Genomic DNA, 18,913 nt, shown 5'->3' on the forward strand with positions numbered 1-18,913 from the left:
AAACTAGCTCCATCTGGATCCAAAGTTTTCTGTGCTGCTATGCTATACGGCCCCTATATGATTACAACCCGGAATTAAGTTGTAAAATTACCTAGGTCACCATGGCTAGAGATTAAACCCTAAAATTCCTAAGTCAATTGCTAATTAAAACAGTCAAAATTAAAAAGGGAAATGTGCAACTTATGAAAGACGCAGTATGGAGATAGTCTTTTACAGTGAAATAAACAATACGGGCATTGGAATCAATCTGGTCTAAATGCATATATTCCCTCAAATTTAGTGTGACTTACCCTTTTGAGTTTCACTTCCTTATCTGAAAATTGTGTACAAATTCCTCTCTTCAAACTCTCATGGAAAGTACAGTTTTCCCTTTCATAAATTATTTAGTGAAATATCCTGAAATACTGTCAGAATCATCCCCACCTGCAATAGACATAACCGAAGAATTTGCGTCAGTAAATATGAAGCAAAGCCTCTCCTTCCTCCTACCAATGACTGAGTCATTCTATTAGATATAGCAGTAGCTATTTAGACACATTTTAAGCAAACTCTTTTTAGAATGAGTGGGAATCTGACTGGGTATATTTTACTTGTCTCTCGATTGACTGTGGCATAGAATGAAGATGATGAATGGTAGATTTTTGTTTTGATTTGTTTTCATAACTTCGTGGGTAGAGCCTATGTAATCCCTAAAATAACGAGGAAGAAAATAATTTGAAGTTGCTTATCTACAAAATCACCCGAGAGACCCAAAAGTAAAGGAAATATTGTTTAGTTTAGTTGAGTTAATAGAGATGATTAAATACCAATTTAAAGCTAAGAACCAGAAATACAGTCTTAATAAATAAAATATTTAAAACAAAATATACTTCAAATTTATAGGATGGCCATTTAGGAAAGAGAGGATGCTGAGAGTAAAAGAAATGAAAAGAAGGATGAGAGTGGCCAAGGAGAAGAGATGGTGTTGATTGTCCATTTAAACAGCCTGTGTATTTAGGTTGTAGATCTACGTTATTTCTGCTATTTAGAATTCAGGTTAAGGCCTTTAAAGTGTTATTTGTTTTTCAATTGTTTAAGGTCGCAAACCATTTACTTATTCAATTGGTAAACACTAAGCTCTTTCCTAATGATTGGAAGAAGTGATTAGTGACTATTGGAGAGTCTTTCTCTGAGGCTTTGATCACTTTATAACAAGGTTAAATCTGGCCTTCAAGGCAAGGTGTTTGCTACGTATTTGAACCATCAAGCTTCTAGAACTGAGACATTTGAGCATTAACATTTGTTGCCTGATTGATTTCACAACATTCATTGCATCTTCATCCTTCTTAAAACGTGCTGTGGCGGCAAAAAAAAAAAAAAAAAGTTTTGAGACTCTTATGACTTGTGACAGAGTAACTTAAAATAATTCTGTGGGAGGGTGTCTCAAAAAAGTGGTGAGTATCACAGTTCTTAAATAAAATTAGGAAGTCTGAAAGGGTATGAGACACAGAGACACAGATGAATGAAAACACAAATAGAGAAGATCATTAATGATATTCTTACTAATAGTCACTGAGTCTGCTTGGTGACTATTTTAGTTTGTCTATATTTTATTTATGCTACTGATAGTTACCTTGGGATTACTTTTAACTTGTGTGTGACTCTCAGTAACAAGTAAAATCTTGATAACGTTAATCACAAGTGTCTGTGACAGTTCCTAATATTAAAAAAAAATTATTGCAGGAACACCAAAACACTTTCAAGTCCATAATTTCTGAGTAAACATGGGTCATTTTCTAGCAGTTTATCTGTTGTCAGATTATTTGATTCAGTTCTTTGATTTCTTCAAAATCCATTAGAGGGATTTTTATTGGGGATTGGAAATGAAGTCTTAATTCAACTATGATTTAGTATCCCAGGTGTCTGATCTTCTAAAGCAACAGCAAGCAAACCTGACTCACCAGGAAAATATACGGGAGGGACAGATTTCACCCCAGAAGCAGGAGGAAAGAACTTCCCAGGAGTTACAAAATGAACTCAAGGAAAGGATAGAAACCCTTGCCCAGAAGCTGGACGAGAAATCCAAAGAACTAATGGAACTTCACTACCAGAACCTGCATCTTCAAGAAGCTCTGAAGAAAGCAGCAAATTTTTCAGGTATGGGGGAGGGAGGAGTGAAGAGAGGTAGAGGAAACTTCCCTGTTTAATCTTAACTCTTTTTTAGAAACATCTCCAGATACAAAAATTGGCATACTAATATGGGTATCATTATTTACATAATGTTATAACATCATTTTACAATGTTCTACACCAGAAGTTCTCTATTTCTGTCATTCCAACTCTATCCTCTGCCAAATTCTTGAGACGTCTGATTTAGTTAAGCCCACTTTTGGTGGATTTAAGTTTTCCTTCCTTCCTTATAAGCACCTTCTTTTTTTAAAAAAGAAAATTCTAGTTTTGAGATCTTTTTTCTGGAATAACTGTCCCATTCTTACCCCTTGCCATAGATGTTCTTATCTCTTTCCATTCCAATGTATCTTAATCATTAATTTCTTTTCCTAAGGGGTCTCTTTTGTCCCTGGAACATCTACCTCTACGTTAGCTTTATTCTATAGCACTATTTCTAGACGTATACTATATCAATTTAAATTGAATCAATGAAGGTAGACTGGCTTGGAAGTGTTAGGTAAATGCTTCTGATTAGACAAAAATATGGGGGGCCCAGGAAGTCAGTTTATTGTGAGAAGAATTAAGTTGACCTCAGCTGTCTAATGGACTCATGCTCTAAGAGGCAGGTAGAAATAGTAACATCTATAAGAGGAGAGGATAATGTGAAGTCTGATGTTATTACAGATGTTGTCTGTATTATTTAGTCTTCCTACAGTGTGTAATTAAATCAGGCATATGCTTTTAGTCATAAGGAGAGTTAGAGGGTGTGAAATGGAGTACATTGCTTCCTTGGAAGTATATGCATGACTCCTGTTCTAAGCATTAATAGCTAACTATCACTGATAAGCAGAAATTTCTCCAGTTTTTTGTATAGCTCACTTAATCTCAACCATATAATTTCTTTGAATAAATATTATACACTAACAGTTCACAGATAACCACAAATCCCTTTATTTTATAGATGAAAAAATTGAAACTCAGATAAGTTAAATGATGATAATAATGATAAGCAATTTTGTATAAAGTTTTACAGTTTATAAATCCTTTTAATATTTACAAGTTTTTTTAAAATTGCTAATATAAGCGGAATAGTATATCCAGGATAAGAATGTTTATATAAGTAGACATAGCTACATACCAGCCAATGGTTTATTTCACAGGTGGGGCCATAAAACAGTTTTGTTTTTATCAGTTGTATGGAATTAAATGTATATCAGGACCATTCAGAACCATCTCCCAGAAATGCCAGGCATGGATAGCTAATTAAAAGTAGTAAGTGATATGTTTTTCACTGGCAGATATACTATGTAACATGTTCCATTCCTTGACAATGTCAGATAAAGGCCAATTAGTATTGATAGGAAATAAAGTACTGCTTTTCATTAAGCAGGTTTGAGAAGATTCTCAAAAAACATTAAAAATAAAACACCATATGGAAAAAAGTGCCAGTTTTCTCAAGTTTGAGACAAGTTTTATCTTTCTTACTAACAAATCTGTAGTCCTTGGTGTATATATGAAGAGGGAGAGACTCTGAGAAGTTACCATATGTGGTTTGCTTGAGGTCATCCAGCTAGAAAGACTCAAGACTCAGGGTCTTCACAATAACATACTTTACCTTTAGCCTCAGAATTGGTGGTGGTTCTCAACCTTTAGTGTACAAAATTATCACCCAAGTAACTTGTTTAAAATGGTAGATTTCAGCTTCATCCCAAGATTCTGTATCAAAATGTCTTGATGGTCACCAAGAAATATTTCCTCAATCAACTAGAACTCAGAGTTTTAGAGATAGTGTGATGCAGGGATTAAACACAGAGATACTAAAGTTAGACTGCCTAGGTTCCAATTCACATTTTCTATACCTGTGAAACAAAGAAAATGAATGCAACTTATCTTACAGTGTTGTTATGAGGATTAAATGAGTTAATATATGTAAAGTATTGTCAACAGTTTTGGCACATAGCAATATTTGTGTTTGTTAAGTAAAAATAATAATTAAAATAAATAGAGGTGGTTTGAATATCGCATTTTGAGATTTGTTTTTCTCGCTTTGTCATAGCTTGGAAAACCTGCCTAGACTGTCCTTTAGTCCACGAAAACCAATACATTCTTTTCTTTTACATAAAATTATGGGACTAGGAAAATTAAGAAGTAAATACTTGCTTTCATTGCTTTCAGCCTGGCTTTTTGTATGCCCTTTCTCATTCACTTTCTTCTTCCACAGTTCAGCACCCTTCTACTTTCTCCTCTCTGATAAGTCCTAGTCTTATAAAATTATCTAATGGTTTTATGCCACAATAAAAATTCAAATTAAAATGTTATCTTTCTCAAGGATTTTATTTTATTTTTTGGTCATACCATGTTTCCCCGAAAATAAGACCTAGCTAGACAATCAGCTTTAATGTGTTTTGGAGCAAAGATTAATACAAGATCCAGTATTATATTAGAATATATTATATTATATTATATTGTTATGTTATATTATACTATACTATACTATACTATACTATACTATACTATACTATACTATACTATACTATACTATATTATATTAAAGACCTGATATTATGTTATAGTAAAATAAGACAGAATCTTATATTAATTTTTGCTCCAAAAGACACATTAGAGCTGATTTTCGGGAAAACATGGTAACATAGACCGAAAGGCTCTGTTTCTTATGAAAGAAATTCCAAGTGTTACTAACATATGGAAGAGGTAATGATGATGAAGATGATGATGCTGAGCAGGAGGATTTGGAGGTTCTTTAAAATATCCATAAATATATAGACATTGGCATATTTTGCCTATTGCTTAAGCCCTCAGTTTGGTTTTTTGAACTCCCTAGAAATTTTGCTACTGAAAACTCCCTATTTTCTGAAATCTTATTGAAATTGAAATGCTCACTTTGGATCAATATGCTGTTCTGCCTAGAACATCTCTGTCCAAAAGAAATATAGTTGCTGCATATGCAGCATTAAAAATGAAAAAGAAGCATGAAGTTAATTTTAATAACATTTTATTTAACACAATATATTTGAAATATTTTTTCAACACTAATCAACATGAAAATTATTAATGGTATATTTTACTTTCTTCTTTTCATACTAAGTTTTCAAACAGATGTGTATTTTACACTTACAGCACATCTTAATGCAGACTTGACACAATTCAAGTACTCATGACCCACATGTGGCTACTACACATACAACATGTGTCTAAAATCAGGAGGCATGCTAGTGAAGTCTAAATCCATTATTTAAAGATCTGACGTTCTAAAACACATAAACATATCTTTTTAATAGCCAAATGGCTATTAAGTAAACATTCCCCCAACTCTCACTTCCATTATTTCAAACTTCACTTTAAAAAATAGATCAGATTCTAAAATTACATACCAGCTCAAGCCATGCTTTTTAACTGCTTTACTTTTAAATTTAGTTTACTAAAATCAGAATGCTTTTTCTTTTTCTCCAAAAAACTGGAGAAATAAATGCTCAGAGGCTGTGGCGGTATTTGCAGAGTCTGGGTTTCATTCTGATTAAGAAGAGGTGGTATACATGTGGGAGTCCTGAGGGAAGAATTGATCTAAGAATTCTAGAAATAGTCTTACTCAGGCATAATTCACTCATTAGATGTACTACACTTCCTAGGTCCTTGTCCGCAAGACTGGCTCTGGCATGAAGAACACTGTTACCGATTTTCCTCCAGCTCATTTAATTGGGAAAGAAGTCAAGAGAACTGCTTGTCTTTGGATGCCCAGATGCTGAAAATTAATAGTACAGATGACCTGGTGAGTTTTTATGGCTGTGTATTGGGCTGGAATAGTGGCTTAGAGGGAAATAAATCAGGTTTAGGTTGTCTGTGTAGGAACTCTTGAAAGTCAGAATACCTGTTTTGTAGCTTAGCTTAGCCACTAATTATATGCATGACCTTTGATGGCCAAGTTATGGAGGCTTCAGTAAACATTTCTGCGAAACGATTGAGGGGTGTAAAAGATCTCTTTGGGTTCTTTTGGTTTTGAGAATCTAATCTAAAATGACTACATTGATGCCACCGCAACTCAGAAATGTTACTCCCCACAGGAATTCATCAAGCAAGCCAGCGCCCATTCCAATTTCCCGTTCTGGACAGGGTTGTCTCAGAGGAAACCCAGCTACGCTTGGCTCTGGGAGGACGGTTCTCCTTTGATGTCCCATGTGTAAGATTCCTATTCTTTTTGATGTCCCACTTGTGAGTGTCCTATACTTTGCTGAATCTGCTAGTGAAATTATTGCAGCATTTCACACAATGTCCTCTTCTTGCCAGAGAGAAACTTGGGGGAATTCCTGAGAGTCTCTCTCAAACATCTCACACAGGGGCTTGCCCTTCTCTTGGGTTTTCTTTCCCACAGTCATCACTGATTTGAAATTTTAAGACAAAGCTAAAATCCTTACGCAAGGCAGGTGGCAATAAATCTATGTTATTTTTTTCTCCCCACATGCAGGTTTAGACTCCAGGGAGCTGTTTTCCAGAAGTATCCCTCAGGCACCTGTGCATATATACAAAGGGGAGCTGTTTTTGCCGACAACTGCATTTTGAATGCATTCAGTATATGTCAGAAGAAGGCGACTCTACTGAGAGCACAGTGAATTTGATTGCTCTGGGAAAAATGGAGGAGCTGATCTTTGAATTCTCTTCTGGAATTTAAGCTATTCTTCCTCACTTAGGTGTAAATTGTGAGAGCCCTGAGAACTGATATTACCTGACAGAACTCCTTAGCAGAAACTGGGGCTCCAGCTGCCTGACACCTTTATGTCAAAAGTTTTGATTCTGTCTGTTTACATTTTTTCACCTAGCTTGTCCCAAGCCTCCCAGCCAGCCTTTGATACCTCTTCCCTTTTAAATTATAACATTTTGCTCCTCTCCAAGCCTTGGGAACCCTCTCTACCTCAGTCCCCTCACTCTCTTAAAACTGCGTAGAAGGTAGAACCTGGAGAACTTGCCCAACTGCTGGCAGAGGGCAAAAAAGGGGAAACATGCATGGGAAACAGAGCACATGAAGAAATGAAAAAGGGAAAGTTCATACCAGAATCAAGAAAATTGCATTCTCAATGTTAAAAGCTACCAATTGTTAATCTTTGGAATTGTCTCTCTCCAGACTCCATCCTTTACACGTGTAACACACACACACACACACACACACACACACACACACACACACACACCATATCCTCACATTTTGGGGCAATTGAGGTGTCTCAAGAAGTGAACTAGTCTATAATAAGTATCAGTTCCTGAATGAGTTATTCATCTTTTCTCTAACAAAGGACAGCTTAATACCTTTAATTCTTCCAAACAGTGTTAGATTCATGGGGTGAATGGCTCAGAGGGAAAAATAGTTGATTTTTCCCCCCTAAAGTACATACCTTTTATAGGTGACCTCTTCTCAATTTTGTTATGTTATGCTATAATGCAGAAACATACAGGACCAAAAAAATAATGACACTCAATTCTAGAACAAACTGAGCCAGGTATGGAAATATTGCTAGATAGAAACAGATGGAATTAGGAATATTCCTTCTATTTTCAGTGCTTCTACCCCTTTTCTACCTTCCTTCAAAGGAAGCCTTTCCATTTTATTTCACATAATCTAGCACCAATCTTATTTTTTTTAAAAATAAAACTGTTTCATCCGTAGGAAGACAAGAGATATTTTCTTTTATTAATAGCTGTATTAAAGTATAATTAACATAATAAACTGAACATATTTAAAGTGTACAATCAATAAGATTTCACATATGTAAATATGTTCTCTTCAAATTTTCACCACAATCAGGATAGCGAACATATCCATCATCTTTAAGTTTCATCATGTGTCTCCCCAGTACCTTCTCCCTAGACAACCACCGATCTGCTTTCAGTTTGCATTTTGTAGCATTTTATATGAATGGAATCACACAGTGTGCCTTTTTTCTTTTCTTTTCATCTAGCTTCTTTCACTTAACATAATTATTTTGAGATTCATCCATCTTGTTATTTGTATCAATTCCTCATTCTTTTTAAATGTTGAGTATTGTTATGTATATACCACACTTTTTTTTAATCCATTTACCTGTTGATACGATTTGGGTTCTTGAAAAGAGCTATTATAAATAAAGCTGCTACGAACATTCATGTACAACTCTGTGTATCAGCATTAGGATTTTTCTTCTCTTGGGTAAATATTTAAGAGTGTAATGTCTAGATCATTCTGTAGGTGTACATTTAGCTACTTAAGAAAAATGCCAAACTGTTTTCCAAAGTTTGAATGCTGGTACATTCCTACCAGCAGTGCATAAATATTCCAATTCTACCTCATCTTTGTCTACACTTGGTATGGTCAGTTTTGTAATTTTAACCATTCTGATAGGCATGTAGTGGTGTACTATTGTCACTTTAATTTGCATGAATTATTGTCTTTTGTTGTTTTATATCTAGTGGTTTTTTTTTAATTCTTGCTTTATATATTTTGTTTGATTTTGTTTCTGTCCAATTGGAAGGTAAATCCAGTCCTTGTTACTCCATCTTAGCTTTAAGCAACAGTCCAAGACAAGGTTTCGTAATCAGTTACCTAAGTTTCTCTTTCTGTTGGAGCTACTGAGAACTCTGAACAAAGACATGCTGAGGTGAAAAAATCCCTGGAAAAAATTCTAGTCCAAGGGTGGAAGATTAATTTCTTGCCTCTGTGTCTGGTATAGTTTCTATTTCAGACTTGATGACAGAACTATCTTCTTTAGCCAACCTGACAGGACCTATGAGTCATTGTCCAGTAACCCTTCCTATTTCTGTCTCCCATTCTTACAGATATTGGTGACTTATCTTCCTAAACCTTAGGCTCAGAGACAGATGCCCTAATCTGATCTATCTTGGGGATCTCTCTCTCTCTCTCTCTCTCTCTCCCCCCCCCCCCCAGCTTATATGCTGCTTGTTGATCTTAACCACATAAATGTTCTTATTCTTGTTATTGTTTAAATCAAGGCTACAACCACAACCTTTGGCCTGAAGCCTATTTATGTATGTCCTGAAAGCTAAGACTTTTTTTTTACCTTTTTAAAGTCCTGTTGAAAAGAAAATGTGCAGCAGAGATTATAAGTGATCCATAAAGTCTGAATTATTTACTACCTCATCCTTTGCAGAGAAAGTTTGCTGATCCCTGATGTAAATAACTTATTGTTTATGCCATGTTCATTTTTCATTAAAGAAATGCACAAGGACTCTGAATTTGGACTACCTGAGTTCAAATCTCAGTCTATTACTGTCTCTGTTATCTGAGGCAAGTTACTTAACACCTTATTACCTTGATTTTCTTAATTGAAAAATAAGAATGACACTAGTAACTCATAGATCCTCATATCATATCTAGTAGTTCATAGATATTTGAGGATTTACTGGGATAATGTTTATAGACTACTTCACATAGTGCCTAGCTTTTGATAAGAGTTCAAAAAATGTTAGCTATTTATGCTATTAATTCATTTTTTCCCTGTCTTATAAGGTCCCACAAGTGTTTCTGTTTTTGACAATAGGTTCTTAACCTTTTACAGAAAATTGACTAAATAACTCAGTGATCTTCTTAAGTTTAATTGTATTTGTAAACATTGCTTGGAATTCTTTTGTTGTTGTTGAAATAGTGTGCTGTGGAAGGCACCCTGACTTGGCGCTTCTTTCCTTAACATAGAAAGTATCATTCAATATTTTTTCAGTTCCTTAGATAGAGGTTTTCTGAGTTTATTAGGGCTCTGCAAGGTATTTGGTTCAGTATTGGATTAGACAGTACATAAGTGAATATTACTTCAAATATTGGATTACCTTAGAGTATTTCACAGACTTAGGCTGTTCTGATTTGGAAACCTGAACAGGGCATGTATGTTTTCCTGACTTTATTGTTCAAATTTTTAAATCTGAGCAAGCAAAATGAGCAAATTAAAAATATCTGATCTTTATATCTTAGTATCTCCAAATGTTTAAAATGAGAGAGGATTAAGTGGTTATAAGCATTTGCACATTGGGAAACTCTGAATTCTAACGAGGAGTTTTAGCCATTTGATTTGTATCTGGGCCATAAGAAAATCTAAGTGGATTTGAAAATTATTCAATTGGTCCTTGGTTAGAACACATTCAAGCTAAATGGTCCATGTTATACTCCAGTAAATGGTCGTGTACTTCAGCTCTTCCCCAGTTCTTTTGCTCTGTTAGGAGCACAGCTGACAGATAATTCTATTCTTAGAGAATAATAAATCCAATATTAACATAAATAATTTAAGTTCAATAAAGCATCCTATAAGACTGACAGCAGGAATCTACCTCAATATATTCATAAACATCAAATAATCTACCTTTGCTAAGCTCTTTTCTGAGCCATGCTTATATAACACCAAATCTTTTATTTATTTACAACAAACCGCAAACATTTTTTAAAAATTAAATAAGCAACTTTTTCTAAATATTGTTCCCATCTCATTAAGCATGTGTGTTATATTTTAGAAATGATGTAGGATGCCTAATATATAATTTTAAAATACCTGATTATAGTCATGAGTGGCATAACAATGTTTCAGTCAACCACGAACCACGTATACCATGGTGATCCCATAAGATTATAATGAGCTGAAAACTCCTATCGTCTAGTGACATCATAGCCATTGTAAAGTTGTAGCACAAGGCATTACTCACATGTTTGTGGTGGTGCTGGTGTAAATAAACCTACTGTGCTGCCAGTTGTATAAAAGTTTGGCACATACAGTTATGTACAGTACATAATACTTGATAATGATAATAAATGACTGTTACTGATTAATGCATTTACTATACTGTATTTTTTTAATTAAATTTATTGGGGTGACAATTGTTAGTAAAATTACATAGATTTCAGGTGTACAATTCTGTATTACATCATCTATAAATCCCATTGTATGTTCATCATCCAGAGTCAGTTCTCCTTCCATCACCATATATTTGATCCCCCTTACCTTCATCTCCCACCCGCCACCCCCCACCCCGCTACTATACTGTATTTTTATCATTATTTTAGAGTGAACGCTGTCTACTTATAAAAAAAAAGTTTGCTGTAAAACTGTGGGCCACGTTACACTGGCAGCAGGCTCGTATATCTTGTGTTTACCTTGTCTTTTGATTGCATCATTTTCACTTGTGCTTGATTTAATCTCATGTTGTTTTGTTCGTCATGGCCCCTAAACATACAAAATCCACTGTTGATGTTGCCAGTAAGAGGTCACATCAAGCAATTGACCTGGAAACAAAATTAAAAGTGATTAAGAACTATGAAGATAAAAAATCAGTGATGGTTATTGTTGACCAGTCAGGCATGCCCCATCCCACTGTAGCTAGAGTCTTGAAGAATAAGAACAAAATGACAGAAGTTGCCAAAGGATCAGCTTCTTTGGAAGCAACAAAACAAAAAAACAACAACAACAACAACAAAAAGAGAATGGCTACTATCAGATCCTCATCAGATCCTCATTAGAAACTTCTAATGACCTGGATTACAGAACAGACACAGAAGTGTATCCCTCTCAGCACCATGACGATGACTGCCAAAGAAAAAAGTTGTTTGTGACATTGAAAGGGAAGTCTTGATCCAACTACAACGTTGAATTTCCTGCTAGCTCTGGGTGATTTAAATGATTCAAAAATTATTATTTATTACATAATGTGAAAGTGAGTGGTGAGTCTCTAGTTATGATGTGAAGGCAGCTGAAAAATTTTTAGAAACTCTAGACACACTGATTGTGGAAGAAAAGTACTTGCCAGATCAAATATTCAATATGGATGAAACTTCCCTATCCTGGAAGCAGATGTCTGAAAGGACTTTCATCCATAAGAAGGCCAACTAAACGCCAGGTTTCAAGGTTTATAAGGACAGGATAACAGTCTTGCTTGGGGGCAATGTTGCAGGCTACAAATTGAAACCTTGTGATCTAGCAAAGTGAGAACCCTAGGGTCTTCAAGCCTATTAATAAGCACACACTGCCAGTGTACTCCAGGAGCGATAAGAAGCTGTGGATGGCCCAGCTCTTCTTCCAAGATGCCCTCTTGAATTGCTATGCCAGCAAAATGAAGTGGTTTGTAGAATAACATGCTTATTATTGATAATGCTCCTGGAATCTTCCTTTTATTGGTGATTTTTTTCACAATATCAATGTAGCATTTCTCCCTCCAAACACCACCTCTTTGATCCAACCAATGTATCAAGGAATTTTGGCAACTTTTAAGGCCTACTACCTGAGGAAGAGCTTTGCCCAGTCTATTGCTGCAACTGAGGAAGATACTGATGCAATTCTGGAAGGATCATATCTATGACTGTATCAAAAACCTTGCGTGGGCTTGAGGTGATGTCACCATGGACTGTATAAATGGCATCTGGAAAAAGATACTCAAGCGATTCCTCCATGACTTCAAAGAATTTGTCAAAGATGAGGAAGCTACAAAGATCAACAAGGCTGCAATTGATTGAAATGGTAAATGATTTTAACCTGGATGTGGATGAGAATGACACTGAGGAGCTGGAGATGGTTCCTGAGACGTTGTCTAATAAGGAGTTGTTAGAACTGGAACAGGAATGCATGGCTGAAGAGAAAAGAGAAAAGGAAACCACAGGAGAAAAATCCTCCAAAAAATTCAGAGTGAAGTGTTTAGCAGAAGCTTAACCACAGGAGAAAAATACTCCAAAAAATTCAGAGTGAAGTGTTTAGCAGAAGCTTTTGCAGACTCCAACAAACTCCTTAAAAAGTCTGAAAACATAGACCCTAACTCCAAAAGGTTTTCATTACTAGAGAGCATTGTTCATGGTGTATTATCTGTTACAAGCAAACCTATGGTGGAAAAAAAAAAAAGAAGCAAACCACTGGAATATTTCTGAAAAGAGTGACACCTCTTCAGAAGAGCCTCAGGCAGGTCCTTCAAGATGTATTTCAGAAGAAGGTATTGTTATAAGAGATGACAGCTCCATGTGTGTTATTGCCCCTGAAGACCTACTGGGACAAGATGTGGAGATGGAAGACAGTGATAGTGATGATCCTGAACTTGTGTAGGCCGAGGTTAATGTGTGTGTTTGTGTCTTAGTTTTTAACAAAAAAGTTTAAAAGGTAAAAAATTTTTTAAAATTAAAAATAGAAAAATGTTCATATAATAAGGATATAAAGAGAGAAAATATTTGTATATAGTGCACAATGTGTTTGTTTTAAGCTAAGTGTCATCATCACAAAAGTTAAAAAGTTAAAACAATTAAAAACTTTCTAAAGTAACATTTTATAGTAAGTAAAGTTAATTTATTATTGAAGAAAGAAAAATATTTTTAATAAATGTAGTGTAGCCTCAGTGTACAGTGTTTATATAAAGTAGTGTACAGTAATGTCCTTGGCCTTCACATTCACTCACCACTCACTCACTAACCCACCCAGAGCAACCTCCAATCCTGCAACCTCCGTTAAGGGCAAGTACCATCTACATACAGATATACCATTTCTTTAAAATCTTTTATACCATATTTCTACTGTACCTTTTCTATATTCAGATATATTCAGATACACAAAGCCTAATCATTGTGTTACACTTGCCTACAGTATTCAGTACAGTAACAAGCTGTACAGGCTTGTAGCCCAGGAGCAACAGGTTGTACCATATAGTCTAGGTGTGTAGTAGGCTGTACCAGCTAGGGTTGTGTCAGCGCACTTTATAATGTTCACATAATGATGAAATTGCCTAATGAAGCATTTCTGTTGTTAAGTGATGCATTATTGTATATGTATTAGTAATTTAAATACCAAAATAATAGTATCAGGATATTTTGATATCTCCAAATTATTCTAATTTACTTTGACGAAGAGACGTGCATTAGAAATTTTTTTCGCCTTTTTTTGTTGTTGTTGTTCATTCATTCATTTAACAACTCTCTCGGATGGCTTTTCTTTAGTGCTAACAGGATGGACAATAATGAATATACATAAGACCTATTCTCGTGGTTCTTATAAATACTCTAGTGTGGAGAAAGAAAATAAACAAATTAAAAACAGCTACATATATGCTATTTTATTCATTCATTTAAAATGTGCAAGCACTACTCTTGATGCTGGGAATTAGTAGTGAACAAAACAAAGTTCCCCGCCCTCTGGAATTTATGCTAAGGTGGCAGAAATTGAATATTAAATAAACATATGTGCTAATTATTGAAGGAATCCAATGGCTGCTCATAATAGAAAGCAACTCCTACCAACCACAATTCCTTAGGAATGAAGAAATAGAGATGCCTTAATTAGAACAAAAGTCACATTGTTATTGTAATTCAGGTCCAGGCTGCAGAAACTCTTTAATTTTACTCTCTTGTGAGTAAAATAGATTAACTTCCTGTAACTTGCCTTGAAATTTCTAATACAAAGCAGCAGATGGCACTATCACCTCATTCACTCTCACCTGATTTTTCTAAATCTTTGTTCCTTTCTTTTGTTTTTAATTAATTAATTATTATTATTTTGTTTAAAGTATAGTTGATATACAATCTTATATTGGTTATGTTAACTTCAGGTGTACAATATAGGGATTTGACACTTTTATACCTTACAGCATGATCACCCCACTAATTCTCATAACCATGCGTTACTGTGTGAGACTTATCCCAATATTATTGACTATATTCCCCTTCCCCTTTACACCCGTCCTCCTACTTTCTCCCTTCTGGTCTCTGTTTCTATGAGTTCTGTTTTTGTTTTGTTTGTTTCTTTAGATTTGTTTTTATATTCCACATACAAATTCCACATTTAGTATTTGTCTTTTTCTGCCTGACTTATTTCACTCAGCATAATACCCTCTAAATACATACATGTTGCTGCAAATGGCAAGATTTCCTTCTTTTTTATTGATGTGTAATATTCTCTTGTGTATATATACCACGTCTCCTTTATCCATTCATCTATCCATGGACACCTAGGTTGCTTCCATATCTTGGCTATTGTAAATAATGCTGCAATGAATATAGGTGTGTATATACCTTTGCAAATTAGTGTTTTTGTTTTCTTTGGATAAATACCCAGAAGTGGAACTGCTGGGTCAGATGGTATAACTATTTTTAGTTTTTTTGAGGAACCTCCATACTGTTTTTCATAGAGGCTGTACCAGTTTGCAGGCCCACCAACAGTGCACGAGGGTTCCCTTTTCTCCACAGCCTTGCCAACACGTTTGCTTTTTGACTTTTTGATAGTAGCCATTCTGACTGGTGTGAGGTGGTATCTTATTGTGGTTTTCATTTGCATTTTTCTGATGATTAGTGATGTTGAGCACCTTTTCATGTCTGTTGGCCATGTGTATGTCTTCTTTGGAGGAGGTAGCATGGTCCCTGATCTCAGACGATACTACAACACTACAATAATAAAAACAGTATTGGACTGGCACAAAAACGGATACATAAATCAATGGAACAGAAAGAGAGCCCAGAAATAAACCCTTGCTTATATGGTCACTAATCTATGACAGAAGAGGTAAAAATATACACTGGAATAACAACAATCTCTTCAACAAGTGGTGTTGGGAAACTGGATAGATACAAGAACATGCAAAAAAATGAAAGTGGACCACTGTCTTATACCATATACAAAAATAAACTCAAAATGGGTCTAAAGACTTAAATGTAAGGCCTGAAGCCATAAAACTCCTAGAAAAAACACACACACAGGAAGAAAGCATCATTCTGAGTAATACTTTTAGGGATATGTCCCTTTGAGCAAGGTAAACAAATACAAAAGCAAACAAATGAGACCAAGTCAAATTAAAAAGCTTCTGTGCAGTGAAAGACACCTCAACAAAACCAAAAGGCAGCCCATTGGATGTGGGACTATATTCACAAATGATATATCCAATAAGGGGATGATATCCAAAATATATAAGAAACATATACAACTCAATAACAAAAAAAATAAACAAGCCAATCAAAAAATGGGCAGAGGACATAAATCTTTTTGATTAATCCATACTGACTTAGTTCAGATCACACACCACCAGGAATCTAATATTTACATTTCCTGTACCCCTCTTATTCACCATCCAAGGATCCCTACAGAGATTTAAGACCAATCATCATTTCACTGGTGAGGAAACAAGAAGAGAAAAATTAAACAACACAGCTAAAGTCACTCAGTCAATCAGTGACAGAACAAGGAGCAACAGGACAACATGATACATTTATTAGATATAACATGGACTTTGAATTTAGAAGTTCTGACAATAGCTTGAAGATATTTCCCCTTATGCAATTCAATTTCCTTATCTTGGGTTGTTTCCCATCTTAAAAAAAAAAAAAAAGGAAAAATGAATGAATGAATGAAATATACCAGGTGAATATCTTCCAAATATTTTGCGGGTTCAATTGTTTTTTGTTTTTTTTCTAAATGAAATTCCCACATATAAAACAAGCAAAATCAGAGATTCTCTAGTTGTATCAATACTGGGGCAATCTAAAGACTTTCTTGTTTGGTCTGTTGTGCTTCACACTTGGCTATATTTTTTCTTCCTATTAGAGAAGATGCTAAGTTTAAGGGCACAAAAAAATAAATAAATAAAACATAGTCAACAAATTCAACCAAAATATGGATGGCCCATACAGTAAAAAGCAAATGCAAAAGAAAAAGAAGAGTCACTGTGGTGGAAGAAAGAGAGACAATGGCACATGTAACTTAAAACAAATATACAAACACAAAAAACAGCTCCCACTTAAAAATAACAACCACCATTTTTTATTTTCCCCTGTTCTTTTAAGGCAATTTAAGATAAGTTGGTTGTGATTTGGGACTAGAACTTGGAATTACCTATAGTTTATTTCTTAGTTCACAAGGAACATAATTGTTCATTTTCTTGTCTATTTCCCCCATTAGATAGGACTATTGAGACATTGCACAACATATTGGATATAGAATACCAATAGAAATAGAATGTTTGTCCTTTTGGAGTTCAAAAACCGAATCCGACAACAGAACTGGGTAATTTTATGTTATAATATACGAAGGTAGTTATACATGTATTGTACATATGTTATTACTTTTAAAGTACTTTCATTTATTTTTATACATTCATTTATATATCAACCCAATGTATATTTATTGATAACCTACAATGAATCAGAAGCTAGTTTAGGTACATGGGATATATCAGTGACCAAGACAAGCAATACAATATTCTTAACTCAAGAGTTTACAAACATGTGGATGGGAGACTAATCATAAACAGTTGAGATATACAAGGTCTGACAATTATGTTCACAACCTTTCACCCTATAAAAAGTTCTACATAACTCATTGCTGAATATCACTATGGTCACCTGCAAAATACTCCCCTTGGGAAGCTATGCACCAACACCAGCGCCTAATCCACTGTTCAAAGAAATTTTGGAACTCTTTATCTGGAATGGCCATCAGAGCTGTCATCATATTATCCTTGATGTCCTGAATGTCATCAAAATGTCTTCCTTTCAATATTTATTTTACCTTCAGGTAAAGAAAGAAGTCACTGGGGGCCAGATCAGGTGAGTAGGGAGGGTGCTCCAATACAGTTATTTGTTTACTGGCTAAAAACTCCCTCACAGTGCCGTGTAAGCTGGTGGATAGCTGTGATGCAAGAGCCATTAATTGTTGTCATTTTCATCTTTTCATGCAGCCTTGTCAGCACTTCCAAATAGTAAACTTGGTTAACTGCTTGTCCACTTGGTACAAATTCATAATGAATAATCCTTCTGATATCAAAAGGGTTAGCAACATCGTTTGACTCTTGATTTGGACTGACAGAACTTTTTTGGTTGTGGAGAATTGGCTGCCTTCCATTGTGCATTTTGACACTTTGCTTCAGGGTCATATTGATACACTCATATTTCATCACCAGTGATAACACAGCCTAACACATTGTCTTGCCTTTCCAAAAGGTCTTCACAAACTTCGACTCTCCTTTGTTTTTGTTCATTAGTGAGCATCCTTTACGATCATTTTGCACACACGTATCTCATGCCAAGATTTTCAGTTAAGATTTTTCTAGTTGTTTCTCTATCAATGTTTACTTGGTCTGCTATGCTTCTCACAGTCTGCTGATGATTTTGATGCACAATTCAATGAATATTTGCAATGTTTTCATCAGTTCTGCTCATTACTGGCCACCCTAGCCTCTCTTCATCAGTGACGCGTTCTCTCCCCTCAGAAAAACATTTAATCCATTTGTACACTGCTTTTCTTCATGGCATCATCCCCACAAACTTAGACTAACATGCTCCTGATTTCACTTCCTGTTTTGCCAAGTTTAACAAGAAATTTAATGTTTGTTCGTTGCTCTAATTCACGTGCAGATATTCTCGTGATGGCACACAAAAACACGCAACACTAATGAAGGCCACTCAGCAAGACACAGCCACATGTTGGCACAAACACAGCTGTGAGACACTGATATAAGAAGGTTATGAAAATTTCTTCAAGGGCCTGAGAGCCATCTCTTTGAATGCAAACAATCAGGGAGTTAGGGACATACCTCTTGCTCTCCCAATTCCTGTGGGAGGTTAAGAGGGTGTAACTTCAGTGGGAGCACCACCCAGTTTCAACAAACACCACTACCTCCTGTCATAAAGATAGTTTTTTTCTCTTCTGGATAAGCATCAGTTAACAAATCCAGATGGCGTTGTCACATGAGTTAATTCTCACCACCCCCCTTAAGGAGATTCAGTGCCTTTTCCTGAGCACACCCAAGCCTTTAAAAAGTCTTCAGTCTT

General features: G+C 35.3%; 1 protein-coding gene across 1 annotated transcript; it reads left to right on the forward strand.

Annotated features, from left to right (window-relative positions):
* Positions 1-1,863: 1,863 nt before the first annotated feature.
* OLR1 (oxidized low density lipoprotein receptor 1) lies at positions 1,864-8,500 on the forward strand. The gene is made up of 4 exons (XM_074319522.1): positions 1,864-2,136; positions 5,796-5,935; positions 6,228-6,343; positions 6,629-8,500. The coding sequence occupies exons 1-4, from the start codon at positions 2,073-2,075 to the stop codon at positions 6,771-6,773; spliced, it is 465 nt and encodes a 154-aa protein (XP_074175623.1). The 5' UTR covers positions 1,864-2,072; the 3' UTR covers positions 6,774-8,500.
* The last annotated feature ends 10,413 nt before the right edge of the window (positions 8,501-18,913 follow it).

The sequence above is a fragment of the Rhinolophus sinicus genome, linkage group LG02 (assembly GCF_036562045.2).
Source record: "Rhinolophus sinicus isolate RSC01 linkage group LG02, ASM3656204v1, whole genome shotgun sequence".
NCBI classification, from domain to species: domain Eukaryota; kingdom Metazoa; phylum Chordata; class Mammalia; order Chiroptera; family Rhinolophidae; genus Rhinolophus; species Rhinolophus sinicus.